Source organism: Mixophyes fleayi, chromosome 5 (genome assembly GCF_038048845.1).
Source record: "Mixophyes fleayi isolate aMixFle1 chromosome 5, aMixFle1.hap1, whole genome shotgun sequence".
Lineage (NCBI taxonomy): Eukaryota > Metazoa > Chordata > Amphibia > Anura > Limnodynastidae > Mixophyes > Mixophyes fleayi.
The window spans coordinates 275,996,237-276,016,939 of NC_134406.1; the positions used below are offsets into that span (position 1 = coordinate 275,996,237).

The 20,703-nt window shown below is 46.2% G+C and overlaps 2 protein-coding genes and 1 long non-coding RNA gene across 4 annotated transcripts in view; 1 reads left to right on the top strand and 2 right to left on the bottom strand.

Moving 5' to 3' along the window:
• LOC142159363 (unconventional myosin-Ig-like) overlaps positions 1–8,486 on the top strand; it is a 135,152-nt gene extending 126,666 nt beyond the window's left edge. For both annotated transcript variants that reach the window (XM_075214182.1, XM_075214181.1), the window contains exon 23: positions 7,941–8,486. In XM_075214182.1, the coding sequence (XP_075070283.1) occupies positions 7,941–8,097 (157 nt within the window). In that variant the 3' untranslated portion in view covers positions 8,098–8,486. The remainder of the gene's footprint in view (positions 1–7,940) is intronic.
• Positions 8,487–10,777: 2,291 nt separating this feature from the next.
• The window catches only part of LOC142159370 (uncharacterized), a 28,080-nt gene continuing 18,154 nt past the window's right edge, over positions 10,778–20,703 (bottom strand). The window contains exon 3 of the long non-coding RNA XR_012692944.1: positions 10,778–11,333. This is a non-coding gene — a long non-coding RNA (uncharacterized LOC142159370). The remainder of the gene's footprint in view (positions 11,334–20,703) is intronic.
• On the bottom strand, positions 14,854–19,405 carry LOC142159367 (cyclin-dependent kinase 5 activator 1-like). Its single transcript, XM_075214190.1, has one exon. The coding sequence runs from the start codon at positions 17,903–17,905 to the stop codon at positions 17,024–17,026; it is 882 nt and encodes a 293-aa protein (XP_075070291.1). The 5' UTR covers positions 17,906–19,405; the 3' UTR covers positions 14,854–17,023.

The following is a 20,703-nucleotide window of genomic DNA, read 5'->3' on the forward strand; positions in this document are numbered from 1 at the left end:
AAGTCTATATTACATGCGACAGATTTTGCCACTGAAGTGTCACTGCGTCCCCTGTAATAGAATAGGATAAGACCCCCATCTCTGCCAGTTCGGAACTGATACAAATATCAAGTCCTTTTATTCCCTTTAAAATAAGCTGCTGAGTCCAGTCTTTCCGGGCTATAGTTTTCCAGCCCTCCGTTGCCTGTTACATCCTGGAAGAAAAAACTTCATTTTTTTTTTGATTACAAATAAAATGATTTTTATGAATGAGATAATAGCAGTGTTGTTATAACTGTCAGATGAACCCATTCTCCTCTCCGGGTCACCCTCTCCCTGCATTGTCTGTGCCCCCATTACCAGGCGGCAGTCAGGGCCCCTCGCCCCAGTTCTGTCGGAGTCCTATAAATATTTCACATGAGAAGTGGCAGAGACCAGGGGGAGGATGGGGGGTGACGGGCAGATGGCGACATGTTCCTTGCCCACCGTCACGTTGATTTCAAGTGTTATTCTATTATCTTCTGTGTTTTATTAACCAGGATTCCAGATTAGTCTGTAGCTCTGCGACATGTCACAAAGACAGGGGGTAAATAAACTGAAGGCTGAGACAGAGAGAGAGAGACAAAGAGAGAGAGAGACAGAGAGAGAGAGGAACAGAGAGAGAGAGAGAGAGAGAGGGACAGAGAGAGAGAGAGAAATAGAGAGAGACAGAGAGAGAGAGGGACAGAGAGAGAGAGACAGAGAGAGAGGGACAGAGAGCGAGAAATAGAGAGAGACAGAGAGAGTAAAACAGAGAGAGAGAAAGAGAGGGAGACAGAGAGAGATAAAGACAGAGAGAGAGAGACAGATAGACAAAGGGAGAGAGAGGGACAGAGAGACAGAAAGACAGATGGAAAGAGTGAGGGACACAGATAGAGAGAGAGACACACACACACACACACACACACACAATGAGACAGAGAGACATAGAGAGAGAGGGGCAGAAAGAAAGCGACAGAGACAGAGAGATACAGAAAGAGAAAGAGAGAGACAGAGAGAGCACTGCAATATAACACATATGATTATGATGATGTTGAATGAATCCATAACAGCAATATGAAGTAAAGGCCGCATTGCTCAGGCCGGGAGGAACGGGTGATGTGAGTCTGCATGAGCCAAGGGTGTACAGTGAAGCTTAACTATGTGGGGGGGGTTGGAGGTTAGACCCCCTCCCTCCCCCAAACACCTCCTTTACCCCATACAGTGGAATTGTATGTATAGAGTCAGACAGATACTATTTATTTAGTTTTTTATGCAATTTGCAAATAAGACTGTCTCGTCATCTGCTGGGAATCTGTAGCCTGACTCTTCCTGATATCATCTGGTGAGCAGTACATAGACTTAATGTCATTATATATATATATATATATATATATATATATATATATATTTATGTGTTTTATAAACTCACAATTTAAAAGACACGTTGTTCTGATTGCTGGTTCTACTGTTGTTAATGCTTTGTGAATTCATCATCCAGCGCTCTCTGTAAATGGGGTTGACCCACTGAACACTGCCTGACTAATGCTGTGTAAGACTGTGTGCGCTATATTAAGGTCAGTTATTAATAATAAACATAAAACGTCAGCCATGGCTCCCTGGAAGCTGAGTGATGCTGAAGTAGACGATTTGAAGCCGGAAAATCTATTCTGAACGCTGGTAGAGAACAGACTGAACCTCTCGATTCTCAGGATGATTTAACTCTCTCACTCCCAGATCGTTCAGCTCAGAGGGAACCGTTCTGTGGGTCCAGTTTTATATCCCACACACCTTCATCGGCACTTCATCAGTGCCTCACTAGATTGTAAGCTCTGTGGTTCGTGTCACTTTCTATGTTTTGGTCACCAGATAAAATTTCCCCAATTCTACAGCACCTGAGACCATGTCTGTCGCTTCATGACAGTAATAAGATCCTCATCGTCTTTATCCGACCATAACATTGCCACAACTCTCACTAATACGCGGTCCAACATCCTTAATATTTATATAGCACCAACATAATGTGTGGAGCTGTACAATAAGAGTCACACCCATAGTTGCCCACAATTTCTGTGATTGCTGGGAGAGCAGCGTAAGCTCCCCCATCTCACCCTCTTTCTTAGTGACGTGATTCACAGCGACTCACATCATCCTGGGGCTTGATGGTGCAATTCGCATGGTCACGTCCACGTTACTCGGCACTGAGATCTCCCCTCCCGGACGGCAAATCACAAATGTATGTTCACACCAGTGCACCACTGGAGCTTACAATCTAATATCCCATATTAAGGAGCTAAAAGCTGCCAGTATGATTTTAGAGTGTGGAATGAAACCGGAGCACACGAAGATGACTCCACAAACACGGGGAGAACGCAGAAACTCCACATAGATAGGACATTGGGTGAAATCGAACCCATGACCCCAAAGCTGGTAATTACTCTACCTTGTTGTATAATGCTGGAGTAACATAACCGCTAGTCAGTACTATAATACTCTACGATACTGTGCCTTCACTTCTGTCCCTGGAAATACTCTGAGCTCTCTTACTGCATCCGGATCTGACCCTTATCCAGACTGAAATGCAGATTATGTCAGATCTATACAGGCAAAAAGGGGGATATCTACTAAACTACGGGTTTGCAAAAGTGGAGATGTTGCCTATAGCAACCAATCAGATTCTAGCTGTCATTTATTTAGTGTATTCTACAGAATGACAGCTAGAAGCTGATTGGTTGCTATAGGCAACATCTCCACTTTTTCAAACCCGTAGTTTAGTAAATATACCCCAAAGTGTGTTTTGTGCAAAGTTGGAATTAGATGGATCCTAATGGTCCAGGGTGTGAAGTAATCATTGGAAACACAATCTTCTATCAGTGACTGTAGAGTCTTCATCTCTCTGCACCTCTCCCTACATTAAGCCACTGATAATGTTCCTGCAGCCTCGTCCTAAAGACACTTTGTGAGATGAACGTGCTTCCGGCAGATAGATCCGGGCGGTGAGCATCAGATTAGCCAGAGCTGCAGCTTGTTATAAATAGTATATTCTCTAATGCAATCAATTACCGTCCATTAGCAATCTGTGGCACGCAGGCCCGTCTGTTAGAGGCCTTTGTTTCATTGCTCGGCCCCCCTCGTGCTTGCCATTAACGGATCACTGTCCTCTCCATGTGCCCTGTGAGTGCCAGGTCATACCCCCGGGCACAGGACGTGATATCATAAACCAACAGCCCTGGTCCTGGGAGTTATATCTCCTGTGCTGTCTGTATCTCCTCCTCATGTCTGTTGTATCTGTATTATTAGTGCAGGGAGAGCAGGGTCACTGCTGTACATTAGGTGCTGTTGTCAAGAATCATCTAATGCGGAGATTACAGCAGATTATGGAGGAGATGCCTTGTAGCCAGTGCTACATATACACTATCCTTACATCACAGCCTATAGGTGACAGGATAGACAAGGCAGGGCTACTATACAGTTTTATATAAAGTTCTTACTTATATTATTGAAATATCACCTGTCTGCTCTCCTTTTACCCAGGTACACCTCACTCCTATCACTGTAAACCAAGCTGCACCCTATGTCAATATGTTTGTAAATGAGCATGTTTTATTGATTGAATATAAAAAACTGTTTGTAGTTTAATGGAACAGGTAGAGGTACCCCTTAAATCTGCCTTTGGTACCCCAGGGGTAGACGTGTTACAGGTACACAAACCCTCCTGTAAGATCACTGTAAAACAATGAGGCAGCTGTACTAGGAAAACCAATCACGTGATGAGGCACCTGGGAACCTCGTGTCTCTCTCTCGTGGAGCTGCCAGGCACCTGTAACCCCACCCACTGCGCTGGCCTATGCCCCTCCTCTTGTTCATGACAGCAATATGACTAGGACCTCATTTAGTTAACCATGAGCAAATTCCACCAGGGCCATCTGTGACCAGTCCCCCATTTAGCTGTGGCCACGCCCCAATATGTGGCACATAAAAGTTGTATCAAATGTCTAAAATATATTGCAGTCATGTAATAACCACCCCGTGATAGAGTAATCCCCCCCCCCTTCCCCAGACACAACTTCCCAAATATAATCCATATTATTTCACAACCATGGTTCTATGTGTATGACATCACGTGTCTCGGTCATGTGACAAATGTCGCCAGCTGCGTTTCGTGGTGTCCCACAAACGTGGAGCCCTGTGTGAAATGACGGGAGGGCGGGAAAAAACAACAGCAGGTGAGAGTTGCGCAGTGGGCGGGCAGCTGAGGTTTGTGCTTGGGCGCCCTTACAAAATGACGCTATGTGGCCCAGGAATGTCTACTTACGCCCCTTCGATTGATTATTCAGTAAGCAGAAGTTGATCCCTATTTAATTAACTCACATAAGCATCTGCTGTCAATAAGTTGATAAGAGGAGCTGTCTGAGGAACTAATAGCCGTCAGTTCCCTGTAGTACAGAGAGGACTGATCTGTAAAGTATGTTGCAGTTTGTTTCCTAATAAAGATAAGTTTATATGTGACAGATCTATCCCCTGAAATACCGGTTCTATGAGGCGATAGTAAGAATAATACCAGTATGACCGGGCCAGATGGTCAGCGCAGGTCTCTTGTACCCACTGACCTGAGGGTCACCGGTCAGCGAGAGGTCTCCTCAGCAGATGGTCAGACACAAAGAGATCTGACTGACGGGTAAAACATTGGTCACACGTTGTCCTGAACAGACCTAATCACTAGAGCTCCCCTCACACTATTGTCCCCACTGACTGAATATCACTAATGTGCACTTTACATAAATAGGGAGAGATGTACATAATATGTTAAAGTAGATCTGAGATTTCATTACTGCTTTACATCCATCAAAGTCGTCATCTCATTGGCCGCTCTGGAGTTAAAGATTGTGTGTTATTTTCACAAAAAATAAGCCTTACATTGGATTTACAGTGGTCCAGTCAGATACATACAATGGTGGCAGCCATTGTGGACAACAATATTTAGCATATCCATTCACTATGACACTGATCACTGGTTCCTAGTGACTGGATAGGCTGCATTCTCAGTGATGTCACTGGTTCCTAGCGACTGGATAGGCTGCACGCTCAGTGATGTCACTGGTTCCTAGCGACTGGATAGGCTGCATTCTCAGTGATGTCACTGGTTCCTAGTGACTGGATAGGCTGCATTCTCAGTGATGTCACTGGTTCCTAGCGACTGGATAGGCTGCACTCAGTGATGTCACTGGTTCCTAGTGACTGGATAGGCTGCACTCTCAGTGATGTCACTGGTTCCTAGTGACTAGATAGGCTGCACGCTCAGTGATGTCACTGGTTCCTAGTGACTGGATAGGCTGCACTCTCAGTGATGTCACTGGTTCCTAGTGACTGGATAGGCTGCACTCTCAGTGATGTCACTGGTTCCTAGTGACTGGATAGGCTGCATTCTCAGTGATGTCACTGGTTCCTAGTGAATGGATAGGCTGCATTCTCAGTGATGTCACTGGTTCCTAGCGACTGGATAGGCTGCACTCTCAGTGATGTCACTGGTTCCTAGTGACTGGATAGGCTGCACTCTCAGTGATGTCACTGGTTCCTAGTGACTGGATAGGCTGCATTCTCAGTGATGTCACTGGTTCCTAGTGACTGGATAGGCTGCACTCTCAGTGATGTCACTGGTTCCTAGTGAATGGATAGGCTGCATTCTCAGTGATGTCACTGGTTCCTAGTGACTGGATAGGCTGCATTCTCAGCGATGTCACTGGTTCCTAGCGACTGGATAGGCTGCACTCTCAGTGATGTCACTGGTTCCTAGTGACTGGATAGGTTGCATTCTCAGTGATGTCACTGGTTCCTAGTGACTGGATAGGCTGCACTCTCAGTGATGTCACTGGTTCCTAGTGACTGGATAGGCTGCACTCTCAGTGATGTCACTGGTTCCTAGCGACTGGAGAGGCTGCACTCTCAGTGATGTCACTGGTTCCTAGTGACTGGATAGGCTGCACACTCAGTGATGTCACTGGTTCCTAGTGACTGGATAGGCTGCACTCTCAGTGATGTCACTGGTTCCTAGTGACTGGAGAGGCTGCATTCTCAGTGATGTCACTGGTTCCTAGTGACTGGATAGGCTGCATTCTCAGCGATGTCACTGGTTCCTAGCGACTGGATAGGCTGCACTCTCAGTGATGTCACTGGTTCCTAGTGACTGGAGAGGCTGCATTCTCAGTGATGTCACTGGTTCCTAGTGACTGGATAGGCTGCATTCTCAGCGATGTCACTGGTTCCTAGCGACTGGATAGGCTGCACTCTCAGTGATGTCACTGGTTCCTAGCGACTGGATAGGCTGCACTCTCAGTGATGTCACTGGTTCCTAGTGTCTAGATAGGCTGCACTCTCAGTGATGTCACTGGTTCCTAGTGACTGGATAGGCTGCACTCTCAGTGATGTCACTGGTTCCTAGTGACTGGATAGGCTGCATTCTCAGTGATGTCACTGGTTCCTAGTGACTGGATAGGCTGCACTCTCAGTGATGTCACTGGTTCCTAGTGAATGGATAGGCTGCATTCTCAGTGATGTCACTGGTTCCTAGTGACTGGATAGGCTGCATTCTCAGCGATGTCACTGGTTCCTAGCGACTGGATAGGCTGCACTCTCAGTGATGTCACTGGTTCCTAGTGACTGGATAGGTTGCATTCTCAGTGATGTCACTGGTTCCTAGTGACTGGATAGGCTGCACTCTCAGTGATGTCACTGGTTCCTAGTGACTGGATAGGCTGCACTCTCAGTGATGTCACTGGTTCCTAGCGACTGGAGAGGCTGCACTCTCAGTGATGTCACTGGTTCCTAGTGACTGGATAGGCTGCACACTCAGTGATGTCACTGGTTCCTAGTGACTGGATAGGCTGCACTCTCAGTGATGTCACTGGTTCCTAGTGACTGGAGAGGCTGCATTCTCAGTGATGTCACTGGTTCCTAGTGACTGGATAGGCTGCATTCTCAGCGATGTCACTGGTTCCTAGCGACTGGATAGGCTGCACTCTCAGTGATGTCACTGGTTCCTAGTGACTGGAGAGGCTGCATTCTCAGTGATGTCACTGGTTCCTAGTGACTGGATAGGCTGCATTCTCAGCGATGTCACTGGTTCCTAGCGACTGGATAGGCTGCACTCTCAGTGATGTCACTGGTTCCTAGCGACTGGATAGGCTGCACTCTCAGTGATGTCACTGGTTCCTAGTGTCTAGATAGGCTGCACTCTCAGTGATGTCACTGGTTCCTAGTGACTGGATAGGCTGCACTCTCAGTGATGTCACTGGTTCCTAGTGACTGGATAGGCTGCACTCTCAGTGATGTCACTGGTTCCTAGTGACTGGATAGGCTGCACTCTCGGTGATGTCACTGGCTCCTAGTGACTGGATAGGCTGCACTCTAGGTGATGTCACTGGCTCCTAGTGACTGGATAGGCTGCACTCTCAGTGATGTCACGGGTTCCTAGTGAATGGATAGGCTGCACTCTCAGTGATGTCACTGGTTCCTAGTGACTGGATAGGCTGCACTCTCAGTGATGTCACTGGTCCCCAGTGACTGGATAGGCTGCACTCTCAGTGATGTCACTGGTTCCTAGTGACTGGATAGGCTGCACTCTCAGTGATGTCACTAGTTTCTGAAAACTAGTGCAAAGACATCAATAGTGGCCACAGCGACAAGTCAGATGTTTGCTTTAATTTTCGAAAGTGCAATTAATAGGTAGAATCTGCTGTGGGGAACACAAGCTTTTTCTTTATACCGGATTCTATAAATGTCCCCCACTGTGTTGAATAAGCCAATATGAGCCTCCGTCCATCCACTGGGGTGGTGACCGGTATAGCTCAGGGTACACATTGTATGTAACATACATGCAGTGCAGAATGTTTGTGACATGTGTGTACTCCCAGTAGTGATCATTCTGTGTTTCTCATTCCCCACAGGGAGCATCGGGAGCTGTCAGTGAAGGTGACGGACTGCATCCAGATGAAGGTGCGCGGGAGGCGGCGGCTGGTATCTGTGGAGACGCGGAGTGACACCACAAAGCCAGACTTTCGCAAGGGGCGCAACGGCCTAGTGTTGCACTGGCCCGGATACTGAGCCAGGACTGGGGTCACTAGTGCTATTCTGCTACTAAGAAACTTCACAACATTTTATAAATAAATTTTACAGAGAATGTGTCTGTTCCATGTTACAGGAAGAACGAATCACATATATCATATGTACATGTAAAGGATCACTTATCTGTAATGCAAAGCAATCCAAGTAAAGGTATTTTGTAGCATACACAATATATATATCATCAACAATTATTTATATAGCGCCACTAATTACGCAGCGCTGTACAGAGAACTCACTCACATGGGGCAGGGACTGATGTGAGTTCTCTGTACAGCGCTGCGGAATTAGTGGCGCTATATAAATAGCTGATGATGACGAGCGCCTCAGCGCTGCCGCAGATCATCCGGCCGACGTCCACTGGGACCCCCCAGTAGATCAGGTTGGGGGTCTCAGACATGACATAATCTGACTGCAATTTATTGGCACAAGTTTTTTGCCCCCACAAACCCAAACCCTGCATTTTACATATAGCAGATTACTGTTAGGAACCCCAACAGCCAGCACCACAAAACCTGGAGTCTGCTCTGAAGCCTGGTGTTCGCTGGAGCGGTCGTCCTGACGACGGCCGGGACGCGAGGGCACCAGAGGAAACGAGTCTCGGCGGTGCCTGAAGCCGCCGCGGCTCATTACAAGTACAGCTATTGTTCTCTGCTATCAGGCATTTTAGTAGAAATACACCTACAACCATTACATACGCTGCACATAATAATAATAATCATATATATCAGTTATCTTCATTTCTGATTCATATTAGTGATCCTTTAATGGGAACAGCAAAATGTTAATATAAAAATTTTGTTCTGAAATGCACAAATATAAAGGTAAATGTTTCCATGCCTTGACCGAAATTGTACTGTGGGAACTTATTTTCTCTTAGTTCTGCTAAAACAGTGCAGTTCCTGATGTGCAGGACATGCAGAAAGCAGAATATAATAGAAGTGTTTCCGTACAGGACAAATATTTAAGTTACTTTGAATTCAGCCAAGATGTGGAAATATTTATGCAGATATTTATGAGGTCGGCCATAGTGCAGTATAAATAAGTTAAAGACTGAGTGTAGTTTGATCTCTTGGTCCGCACAGAGTAGGAGATATACGAGATACTCACATTGCCTCCACGGTATAAGATGTAATGTATTGTGTGGAATAATTATTTGTATAATTTTCTTTATATAAAATTTGTATGACGCTACTTGTCGTCTTGTCAGTAATGACTGCAGAATTCATGTAAATATATTTTCCTGGCTGTGACAGCTGGAAATAAACCACCGGACGTTCTGCAGTTTGCCCAGACTAGGCCTGTGCCTAGGGGCAGCAGGGTTTAGGGGGCAACGTGGTCCCTGCACAGCGTGAGGTGGGGGGACATTGTGTAGCCCTGCGGAACTATATTCTACTCTAAAACATAATAGGCCAAGGTGTGACATAATGATGGGTGTGGTCATATGATGGGCGGGGCTTATGGTGTCAAGGGGGTGTGTCTACAGATCCCTAATGGAACTTCCTTATCATTTTATCTCTAACTACTTAATGACCGGAGGGTTTAGTCCCTATCCAAGCAGATTTTATATTGTTTTTGTGTCGTGAGAGAGGCTCCCTCATTGTGGAATAAACATATTTGCATTTTATGGGACTTTATAGGTAAAATGAGCAAGTATAACAAAAAAATACACTCATGTTTCTTTCCAACAAAACTTTAAAATAATAATTTGTGCAACCCCAGAAATTTACCCCACCCTGTACCTGGCAGGGTCTTGTGTGTAAAGAGAGAAGACATAGGTGTACAGGGAGAACATACGTGTCTGCAGGGACAAGACATAGGTGTACAGGGAGAACATACGTGTCTGCAGGGACAAGACATAGGTGTACAGGGAGCACATATGTGTTTGCAGGGAGAAGACATAGGTGTACAGGGAGAACATACGTGTGTACAGAGAGAAGACATAGGTGTACAGGGAGAACATACGTGTCTGCAGGGAGAAGACATAGGTGTACAGGGAGCACATACGTGTTTGCAGGGAGAGCACACGTGTGTAGAAGGGATACTACGAGTTATGAGGTGTACATATTACATCTAGATGGGTGACGTTACATTACAACAGACAGATGCAAGTTACCCATGTGCACAAATCCTTAGGGTGGGGGTCAGCGGGGAGGGGGCTGGGCGTGAGCAGATAGATATTGGGCCACCGGTGTCTTATTGTAGGTTTGGGATCAGCTATATTTGTTGTAAAATTCAAATATAGTTTATTTTCCACAATTTATTTTCATCACATATATTTTGGGGTGGGGGTATGTCAGGAAAGGACATAGATACATGTATGTGACCTTGTCGAGTCTGGAGTCCAGCACAAAGTTTTCCAAAATCTAAACATTAGTAGAATTATGGGGGACGATCGGAGACCTGGTGGACTTCAGCTAAGGTTACAGGTAGGATTTAGGCTGCTGTTACAGTTTCTTACATCTATGGTTTACGTTTAAGGGTTTGGGCACATTTAAGGGTTAAGATAAAGACTGAGATTTAGGTTTATGTCCGTAATTTAAAGATAAATGTCTAATGTATCTTGGAAGCATTAAGTCCTAGTTTAATACTAACACACAGAGTTGGAGCAGCCCAAGGTCTTGTTGTATCACCTGTGAATATAACAGAACAGACACAAATCCATTTTCAATGTTTTATTTTACTTAAAAGTGCCACTGTCAGCATCCCATTATTAACAGGACAACATTTCCTGGCTGCGGGCGTACAATCCCCCCCCCCCCCAGTCTCTATCCACAAATCACACATTCTGCACAAACAAAGCTAACCTACAAATAACCTTTTTCCCCCAAAAATATTTCAATCACATTTCTTCCAGTTTTGCAGTCGTCATCCTGAAAATTGACATATATCATACGCAGGTGGCGCATGCTGCACGCTGCCATATTGTGTTTCTTGGTTTTACTTCCTGAGGTGTTTGGCGTTTTAGAGCCAAAGTGCTTGTCCCATTTCTCATGTATTTCCCATGAAACCAGAGCAAGGAAACCAGGCAAGGCCGTTTGTGTTCAATACAAGGAGAAGCGGCAGAAATCCACCAGTGCCGGACAGTGGAAAGAGACGTTTAATTCCTCCGGAGAGTCGGAAGGCCGGGATCAGGGGCCTCCTCCAGTGTCAACACACAGAAAAAATTCTTTACAAACAAAAAGACAGGAAAGGTACAAACACTTGTCTTCTGCAACCTGCACAAAGAAACCAGGAGAACCTGTCTGTGTTAGATCCCTGTTTCCTTATAAATTAAATAATTTACAAAGTGTGGGAAAAATATTCAAACACCAAATTCTTGCATGCACCACACACACTGAAACATGAAATACATCTCCGTCCCACTATATATACAATACAGCATCTATGTGGCCTCGGGCAGGAGGTGAGAAATCTGTCTATAAAACCAAAGTCTTCTTATATGACACATGGACAGAGCTCACACCATTTATATACTGTTGTTTGTCTACTAGAAAAGAGTTCAAAGAAAGTGAGATGAAACAGTACATAAGTGGAGACTCGTGGGTCACTAGATCCTTCATCGTCATGGAGTGGAGCCCAGTAGAATTAGTGAGGACCACTTGGCACTAACACCAGAACCCAGGTACAGTAATCTGCATAGAGGGGAGAAGTTACCCCAAAAATTGTACGCAGCATCTACTGAGGACAGGAGACTAACGCTTGGTCTGACATGTTGGTCAAGAGTTGCTCCTACAGACGAGCGATGGTCATCCAGGATGAGATTGGATTTGTGTTCAGAATGAAAATCTGCTCAGCCGTTTTGATGCTTCCATCTTCTACCTGACAACTACATCTGTTCATTCTGGTCATCCATTTATGACACCGAGTTGGGAACAGAGTCATACAAGTCGGACGAGTGGATAACAATATATATGGGCACCAATAGAGGAAAAGGAGATTGATGGACCAGCTAATGTTATATAGTCTAACACACAAAATACTCAGGTATGGACAGCATATGGGACTAGAGTCAGTACGAGGGGGCTAGGGTGAGTATGGAGGTGCTGGGGTCTGTACGAGGGGACTAGAGTCAGTACGAGGGGGCTGGGGTCAGTATGAGGGAGCCGGGGTCAGTATGAGGGGACTAGGGTGAGTATGAAGGAGCTGGGGTCTGTACGATGGAGCCGGGGTCAGTACGAGGGGGCTAGGGTGAGTATGGAGGTGCTGGGGTCTGTACGAGGGGACTAGAGTCAGTACGAGGGGGCTGGGGTAAGTATGAGGGAGCCGGGGTCAGTACGAGGGGGCTAGGGTGAGTATGAAGGAGCTGGGGTCTGTACGATGGAGCTGGGGTCAGTATGAGGGGACTAGCGTAAGTATGAAGGAGCTGAGGTCTGTACGAGGGAGCCGGGGGCAGTACGAGGGGGTTGGGGTCAGTACGAGTGAGCCAGGGTCAGTACGAGGGAGCTGGGGTCAGTATGAGGGAGCCGGGGTCAGTACGAGGGGGCTAGGGTGAGTATGAAGGAGCTGGGGTCTGTACGATGGAGCTGGGGTCAGTATGAGGGGACTAGGGTAAGTATGAAGGAGCTGAGGTCTGTACGAGGGAGCCGGGGGCAGTACGAGGGGGTTGGGGTCAGTACGAGTGAGCCAGGGTCAGTACGAGGGAGCTGGGGTCAGTATGAGGGAGCCGGGGTCAGTACGAGGGGGCTAGGGTGAGTATGAAGGAGCTGGGGTCTGTACGATGGAGCTGGGGTCAGTATGAGGGGACTAGGGTGAGTATGAAGGAGCTGAGGTCTGTACGAGGGAGCCGGGGGCAGTACGAGGGAGCTGGGGTCAGTACGAGGGAGCTGGGGTGAGTACGAGGGGGTAGGGGTCAGTACGAGAGAGCTAGGGTCGGTACGAGGGGGCTAAGGTTGGTTTCAAGGGAGCTGGGGTCAGTACGAGGGGAGTGTGAGCTGATGTCTTCTAGATTCTACACATTTCCAAATTCAATAAGACTTGCTTGGCCCATGGTTCTTGTACTGCCACTGATGCCCTGCCAGAGGTCTCCCCACACAGAGGAGGGCAACAGTGCCACAAAGTCATACTATACAGCCCCATAGAGAAATGGCGCCACCTCTGTGCTGGAGTAGTGGACACACGGAAGTGTCTGTATATAAAATATATCTATTTGGTTCATACTTTTAGCAAAAACACTTTTATACGTGGACCGGATCTGGTCTGTGCTGAAAATACTTATCCCTTATATCACCTTTAATAGGAAACCGTATATACTACATACATGTCTGTGTCATTGCTCCATGCGATCATGGACATGGACCACGGATCAGCAGAACACAATAATACAATTATTGCTGCAACATTGCTGGATTCCTGGCTAGTTATGTGTCTGCGCCCCATACAATGTATCCAGGATAAATCTGCTCGTTACAGGAAAAAGTCATTTTACTCACAGCCTCAGACGAGTCTATAGAGGAGGCTGTGACACCATGGGGCTCTCTCTGTCAGCCTCAGGCTACAGAATAGTGCTGGGACTTGTAGTTCCACCACAGGCCAACTATGCTTGGGCTATAGAATGTGCAAATCATTTGTAAGAGAACACTTTTGCGGGTAGTATTTAGTACATTACTAACATGTAACACCCAGGGATCGCTCAGACATGGGCAGGGTGGCAGCAGATATTGGCCCCACTATCACTTCAGTCTGTCTGATCTAATCAACGTCCGATCATATAGAAAACAAAAGTTTGAATTGAAAAGGTAATAATAAGGTTCAAGTGAACCTGTCACCTACTCACAGTGGAGGCGGCCATTATATTGATTAAAGCGTTATTCAGCCTATCAATATAATAGGAACTAAGGACGTCAGGGAGGTGTGAGGTATTTTGTGCCTCGTACCTCACTGGTTTCCAGCGGCTGGTTTAACTGCCTACACTGCGGAGTTAAAAGCAAAGTTAAATAAAAAGGAGCAAATTTGCACCTGGACAAACCATGTTACAATACAGGGGTGCAAATTAATTAATTTTTCTGCACACAAGGAAAATACTGGCTGTTTTTTCATGTAGCACAAATTCTGGTCAACATTATGTATACACTGCAATTTAAACTGATCTAGGACATGCCCTACCCCAACTATAAATCTGTTCCCGCATTATACATTTACCCCCCACCCCTCCAATGCAACATGGTTTTGGTGCCAAGGTGCAAATTTGCTCCTTGTATTTTTGCTCGGCTCCTAACTCGGCCTCTGACCCACTGTGCGGAGGTGATGGGTCCACCAGGTTACATTATATTGTCACCATTTCCGCTTGTACTCTGTACGTGAAACACAGGCGGACTACATCACACGTCCTAGGTAACGTGTTCCACAGAGAGCTTAGATCACAGGTCATACAAGAGCAATGTAACCATCTGTACAGTCTGCCTGCAGTTTACATGTGATCAGGTTAAAGACATTGGCAGATTTTAGAATAAATAATTGAGGTAAAACCACAACACTGCGGAAAACCTCCATCATAACTGTCACAGCTTATATTATACCGAGGAGAAAACCAGCATTTGTAACACTTCCAGTGTATATTCAGTGAGTTATTGTCTTTATAGACAGGTGGAGCAGCTCTGTGTCAGCCAATACATGGAGATACTTTGTGTAATATACATTTATCAGGATGGAGCCTTAAAGCCCCTGAGTCATCTATTCTACAAGTGTCCAAACCATCTATAGAACAGACAGAACCTAGAGACAACTAATAAGTTATATTCTATAGTATCCTCTGTAATTATACAGGGAAGTGCCCATTGTGATACCCAGCATGCACTGCGCCAACCAACCCCTCATCATGTCCTATTTATGGGTAGAAGGTACAGACGTACACTAACTGCCCTTTATACCCCCAGTGGGCAGCTCTGGACAGAGGGGCTGACAGCGTTTCTCCAGGGCAGCTAATACTGCAGACACAGGCTGAGATGTAGGTCACCACCCAATTATCACATGATAACACACAGGGTCCTGACACACGTGTGCAGCGTGCTCTCGTCTGTCTCAGTGTCGCCAGGAATCTCCCTGACATATCTGGCTTCCTAATCCACCACAGTAAAAGCAGGAAAACGTACCTGTCTCCCACACACGGTGCCTCATGCCTCAATGAGGTCTCTAATTCCCAGTGATACTAGCTGAATACTAGCTCATCCCACAAAATGGGTGCCTCCACTGTGAGCAAGCGACAGGTAGGTACACGGTAACCTTCGGAAACACTCATTACAGAAGCAGCAATATTTCCTGTGCAGGTCACATTTCCTGCATCTCCTCATTGTGGCTAAAAGTGCATGACTAGGGGGGTCCTAGTGTTACCCACTCATTATGTGTGTATATATATATATATATATATATATATATATATATATATATATAGATCCAATCACTTGTTACAAACAGAACTCCAGGTAATACTGTGCGCAGGTTGTAACAAGAACAGGTTGTTTACACAATATACACAATCATCTGCAACAATGTATACAGCAAAGTGGTTTTTGTATGTCAGGGTGTAGCCAGAATCCTGTTTAACAGTGTTACAGATTATGCAGATACAGCCTCCTATGTAAACATCTTCTACTACACGTATAGGATGCAGTATGAAGCTTCTATGTTAGTGTTTCATGCATGTAGCTCGTGTCATACAGAACAGACCCCCTGGAGAATAAGATTTCAGCCGCCGGTCACAGACCCCCTGTGCGTCAATCTATTTTTCATTAACTTAAAACCAGATCAGTGTGTTAACATCAATAAACCCAGCCCGTCCTGCCAGGAATAATCCCCATCACTTGGCTTTCACAGAACAACTAAGTCCAGGCTGGATTCTCCTGTTTGAGCACAGGTGACCAATATCCAGAAATCCAGTATCTGTCCATATTGGACAATATAGCTCCCATAAAACCACAAGCGTACAGCTACATTCACATGTGCCATGTTCCATAGACTTCTGGACCAATTGTGTTACAGTCTGTAATGATGGACGTTTACCTCACGCACATATGTGTTAAAAACATATTAATACAGAATAATTTAGCCCCCTGACCGTGTCCCCATAAATCCCTGTAATGAGGGGATCTCCATCTGCCAAAACAGACCGTCCGACATGAAACTATTTGGCATTTTCTTGAACATAATCTGAATACTTTGCAGTTACAGTTCTTACTATCACAGCTGTGCGATGTGTCTGACCTGTTGTTTGCAAATCGAAAATACTGAAGGTGGCTCTCTGAGGTCTCCACACATTGAAGCCCACCCACGTCTCCATCGTGTCAGAAAATAAACAACAAAGAGAAAAGGTTTTGTTACCAATAAGGTGTTGATCATAAATAAAGTCTCATTAGACATTGTCACATTCATGTATACAAAGAGACTGGAGAAACGACTGTACTGTCCTCCATTCCAGCTGTTAGGTACCACCAGGACCCCTTATCCCTGGAGGGTCCTCAAACATTTCCAGGTCCCAACTTTAAATGGGGGATAGAGGAACAATGTGAAATAACGATGAATTCTTTTTACATACCAGGTTCCAAATTATACGTTTATACAGAAATAACGTTACGAGGCGAGAGTCTGGCGATTACTTTGGGATGAGTGTGAGCAGCTGCTACCCATGTGTAGTGGGGAAACTCGATCCTCAGAAGATACTAGAGAGAGAAGAGGTGATGCGAGTGCCAGGCACTTGTTGGCCTACAAGAAAGGTGCACGTTGGATGGTGGCCAAGGTGCCTCGAATTTCCCACCACTTCTCCACGTGGACAATGCACAAGAGGCTGGATGTGGTCCCATTTTGTCCTTTATTTTTTTTTGGGCTACTGGATCAAGGTTGGCCAGAGATGGTGGATATCAGATCTGACCTTCAAGTGCTGTGACAGAGTTTGACCTGCTCTCTCCAGTGACAGTCACCGGTCCAGTACTCTGGAGAACTCATCGCGATTGCCCTCATTTTTTAGGTCAGCGAACACCTGGGTAAAGTAGTGGGGGTCAGCATTAATTCTCAGCATCTTAGCGCTCATGGCATCAATGATGCAAAGGCATCGGTCCCAGAAGGCATCTTTGCCCGCTTCCACCAGGAAAGGTTTGAGAGGGTAGGAGATCTCATTGCCCATGTAAGAGTAGGATAGATACAGGCAGGTCAAAAGAGTGGCTTGCAAGTCATGCTCAGTGGCCACAGAGTCCCCGTCAATGACATCCCTGCAGAGCAAGTAGACAAAAACCACATTGGCCGGAGTGACAAAAGCTTGGTCTTGCCATCCCTGGAGAAGTAAAGAGCGATCCACACTACGTAGCCAAAGGATAGGGTCTGTTGGTGACAAATGTTTCAGCCGGTAACATCTTCTACAGAGAAATTCCCCGAGGCATTTCAGTAGTTCACCGGTGGACGCTTGGACTATGACCCTTTTTGGAGAGCCGCCACCAGTGGTGTTGGAGACCTTCTTGATGGATGATATCTGCTTGGAGCTGAGAGGTGCCAGAGGTTGACTGTCATAGCTAGAAAGATTGGCACAAGACAAAGATTTTTTCACATTCTCATGGTTCAAGTGGGCAACATCCTTCTGGTAATTGCTGTTTGCCGTCCCCTTCCTGGAAGTCTTCTTCTTGGTGGAGGCCACCAGCCTTTTCCAGGTGAGAGCAGGAATAAACATAGAGTGTCGCTTCAATGTCTTTTCGGGCTTCTGTCCGCTGCCCTTGCCAACACTGTTATAATGAGCAAGGGATCCTGAGCCGTCGTCATAGAGGCTAGCTTTCCGAGAGCCTGGCGACAGGGAGAGGACAGTGCCCATACTAGCAGAGGACTTAACAAGCAGAATAAGGACTGGGAGGAGCCCAAGCGGCCTCTGGGAGACGCAATTAGTCCAATAAATATCCAATCTGCTGGGGGCTGATTAATGACAAGCTGAGGAATGAGACTGACGGCTCTTTGTTACCTGCATTGCAGGACACAGGCAGATTGCCCCCAAACACAGCTCACTGACGGGTGGGGGGGGGGGGGGAGATTCTTCAAAACAAGAGGTGCTGGTCCCTGCGAATAAGATTCTTCTGTATTCTGTAATCAGTGGGTTTCCTGGTCCCCGATGCACAAAGAAAAGTCCACTCAAAGCAATGATGAAATAAATAGGATAATTGGCTTAGTGTGTCTGCTGTGATGTGCAGAAAGATGCATGGAACAGCTTAGAGGATGAATCTTTTATACAGATGCTGCTATGCACAGGGGTCTTTCCATCCTTTCTCTGAGATGTTGACTGCAGATAGGAGGGGGCAGATGTTACAGGAGATAAAAAGGGTACCTGGATACAGACTGCTTCTCCCCCACCTTCAATAACGGATTTTTATTGATCTGTCCTTGTTTTGCTCACTGCCACAACAAATGCTGCCTGCAAAGTGTTTATTTGGGTTGCAGGGAAAATACAGTCAGATTTATATGCACAACATTTGTGATGGAGGCAGCAGCATCGATACACAATAATTCAATGGTCTTGAAATACGAGAGAGCCCATCTACACAAAGGAGGATGTGAAATCTCAGTCACAGAGATCTGTCAGCTGCAACCGGCTGAGGTTCAGGTTTTTCCTTCCTCCAGCATCAGGGGAGATTTTATATTGGAGGGTCCGACGTGTCTCCCCCAGTGAAGATGCGCTCCTGTGCTTTCAGTGTAGGCTGGAGGCAGAGAGAACCCCTGATCTGCCGCATTGGTGAGGGAGAAGGCAGCATCTGAGAGCAGACAGGAGATACTGAGAGGAGAGGGCTGATCCTGCTTCCCAGCTCACAGACATCTCTGTGCGGATGATCCAACCAGCTCCGGGCTTCCAGGGAGAGAAAAGCTCAGGCATTATGATTTGTTCCCTGCCCGCAGCCTCAGCCCCTCCTGACTCTAAATCCATGTGTTGTAGCAGGAGTTATGCTGCCCCCTGCTGACATCCCGGAGCTTTGTCCATCAACTCTTTGTTTCCGAGGAGTCATCGGTGCATAATCCATTGTTATACACGGTGCATAACTCAAACATCACACACCTGCTAGACCAGAATCAGGACACCCCTAGCATCTGCTGTGGAGCTACATTGTTAAATTGGTAACAGTACTGGAGCTTGTAGTTCCACAACAGCTGGAGAGTCACAGGATGGAGCATGCTGGAACTTGTAGTTCCACAACAGCTGGAGAGTCACAGGACGCAGCATGCTGGAGCTTGTAGTTCCACAACAGGTGGAGTCACAGGACACAGCATGCTGGAGCTTGTAGTTCCACATCAGCACTGACCACTATATTGGGGGGACCTTACACTTAGGGTATTCCTTGTATAGTGGAAACCAGCCCAGACAGTCTATTGCATATACTGGCTTGGGATTTCGGGGGGATGCTTTCTTTGATGAATTATTTTACACATAGTACACTGTGCAAGGGAGCTGCTTTGTCCCATTAAAATTTTTGGACAAGACTTGATCGCCACCATTTTCTGAGAGTGACAATGGCCATGTACAGCTAGAAAAGGGTTAGAGAATCTGCCCTTTCAACCCCAGTGTGACGTTACAGTAATCTTGTTTCTGCGTCTGTCTTACGCCAAGGCAGCCATCTTGCTCTAGAATCCTATGTGTCCTGGCAGAAAGCTCGATCAGGGCAGGTCTACGATTCGTAAATGACCTCCCGTTACAGAACACGACATAGACGGCCATTATTTAAAGCAAGGTAAAGCACAGTAACGTGGGGCAGGGGCGTGGAGAAGAATTATAGTTTACAGTACATTTCTAATTCTTATAGCACTAGCCAGCTTCCTGTCACCACATTCACTCTGTTTTTCACACAATCATTAACGGATTGGTATATAATGTACTAAATAATCAGCAGAGTTTCTACATCATTAACTCCATAGTTGCCTACTCTCCCGGAACGTCTGGGAGATTCCCGAATTTCCTCCCACATTCCCAGGAGACCAGGCAATTCTCCCGAATTCCAGCCGCCTCTGTCAATTAAACAAAGGGGGTGGGGATTAGTGATGTTGTTCAAGCATCTTCGTGGCCCAGCCCCCTTGGTTTTATTGGCCCAAACTAGTGATGCCCGTTTGGGGGGTGGGGCTAATGACACAATTCTTCGAGGCCCGCCCCCACATACCCACCTGCTCCCCGGACTTCCCTGTAAACAACTTGCCTATGTTGGCAAGTATGATTAACTCACCAAATATATACATATTAAATTATATTACGTATACATACTTACTATGCAGCAACTTGTAGATAAAGGGTATTTGCCTAATCATCATCATCATCATTTATTTATATAGCGCCACTAATTCCGCAGCGCTGTACAGAGAACTCATTCACATCAGTCCCTGCCCCATTGGAGCTTACAGTCTAAATTCCCTACTATAGACACACACTCACACACAGACAGACAGACGGAGACTAGGGTCAATTTTTGATTGCAGTCAATTAACCTACCAGTATGTTTTTGGAGTGTGGGAGGAAACCCACGCAAACACAGGGAGAACATACAAACTCCCCACCGATAAGGCCATGGTCGGGAATCGAACTCATGACCCCAGTGCTGTGAGGCAGAAGTGCTAACCACTAAGCCACCGTGCTGCCCATGT

Coding starts and splice junctions, on each gene's coding strand:
- LOC142159367 (XM_075214190.1), bottom strand. CDS start 17,905: ATGGGCACTGTCCTCTCCCTGTCGCCAGGCTCTCGGAAAGCTAGCCTC.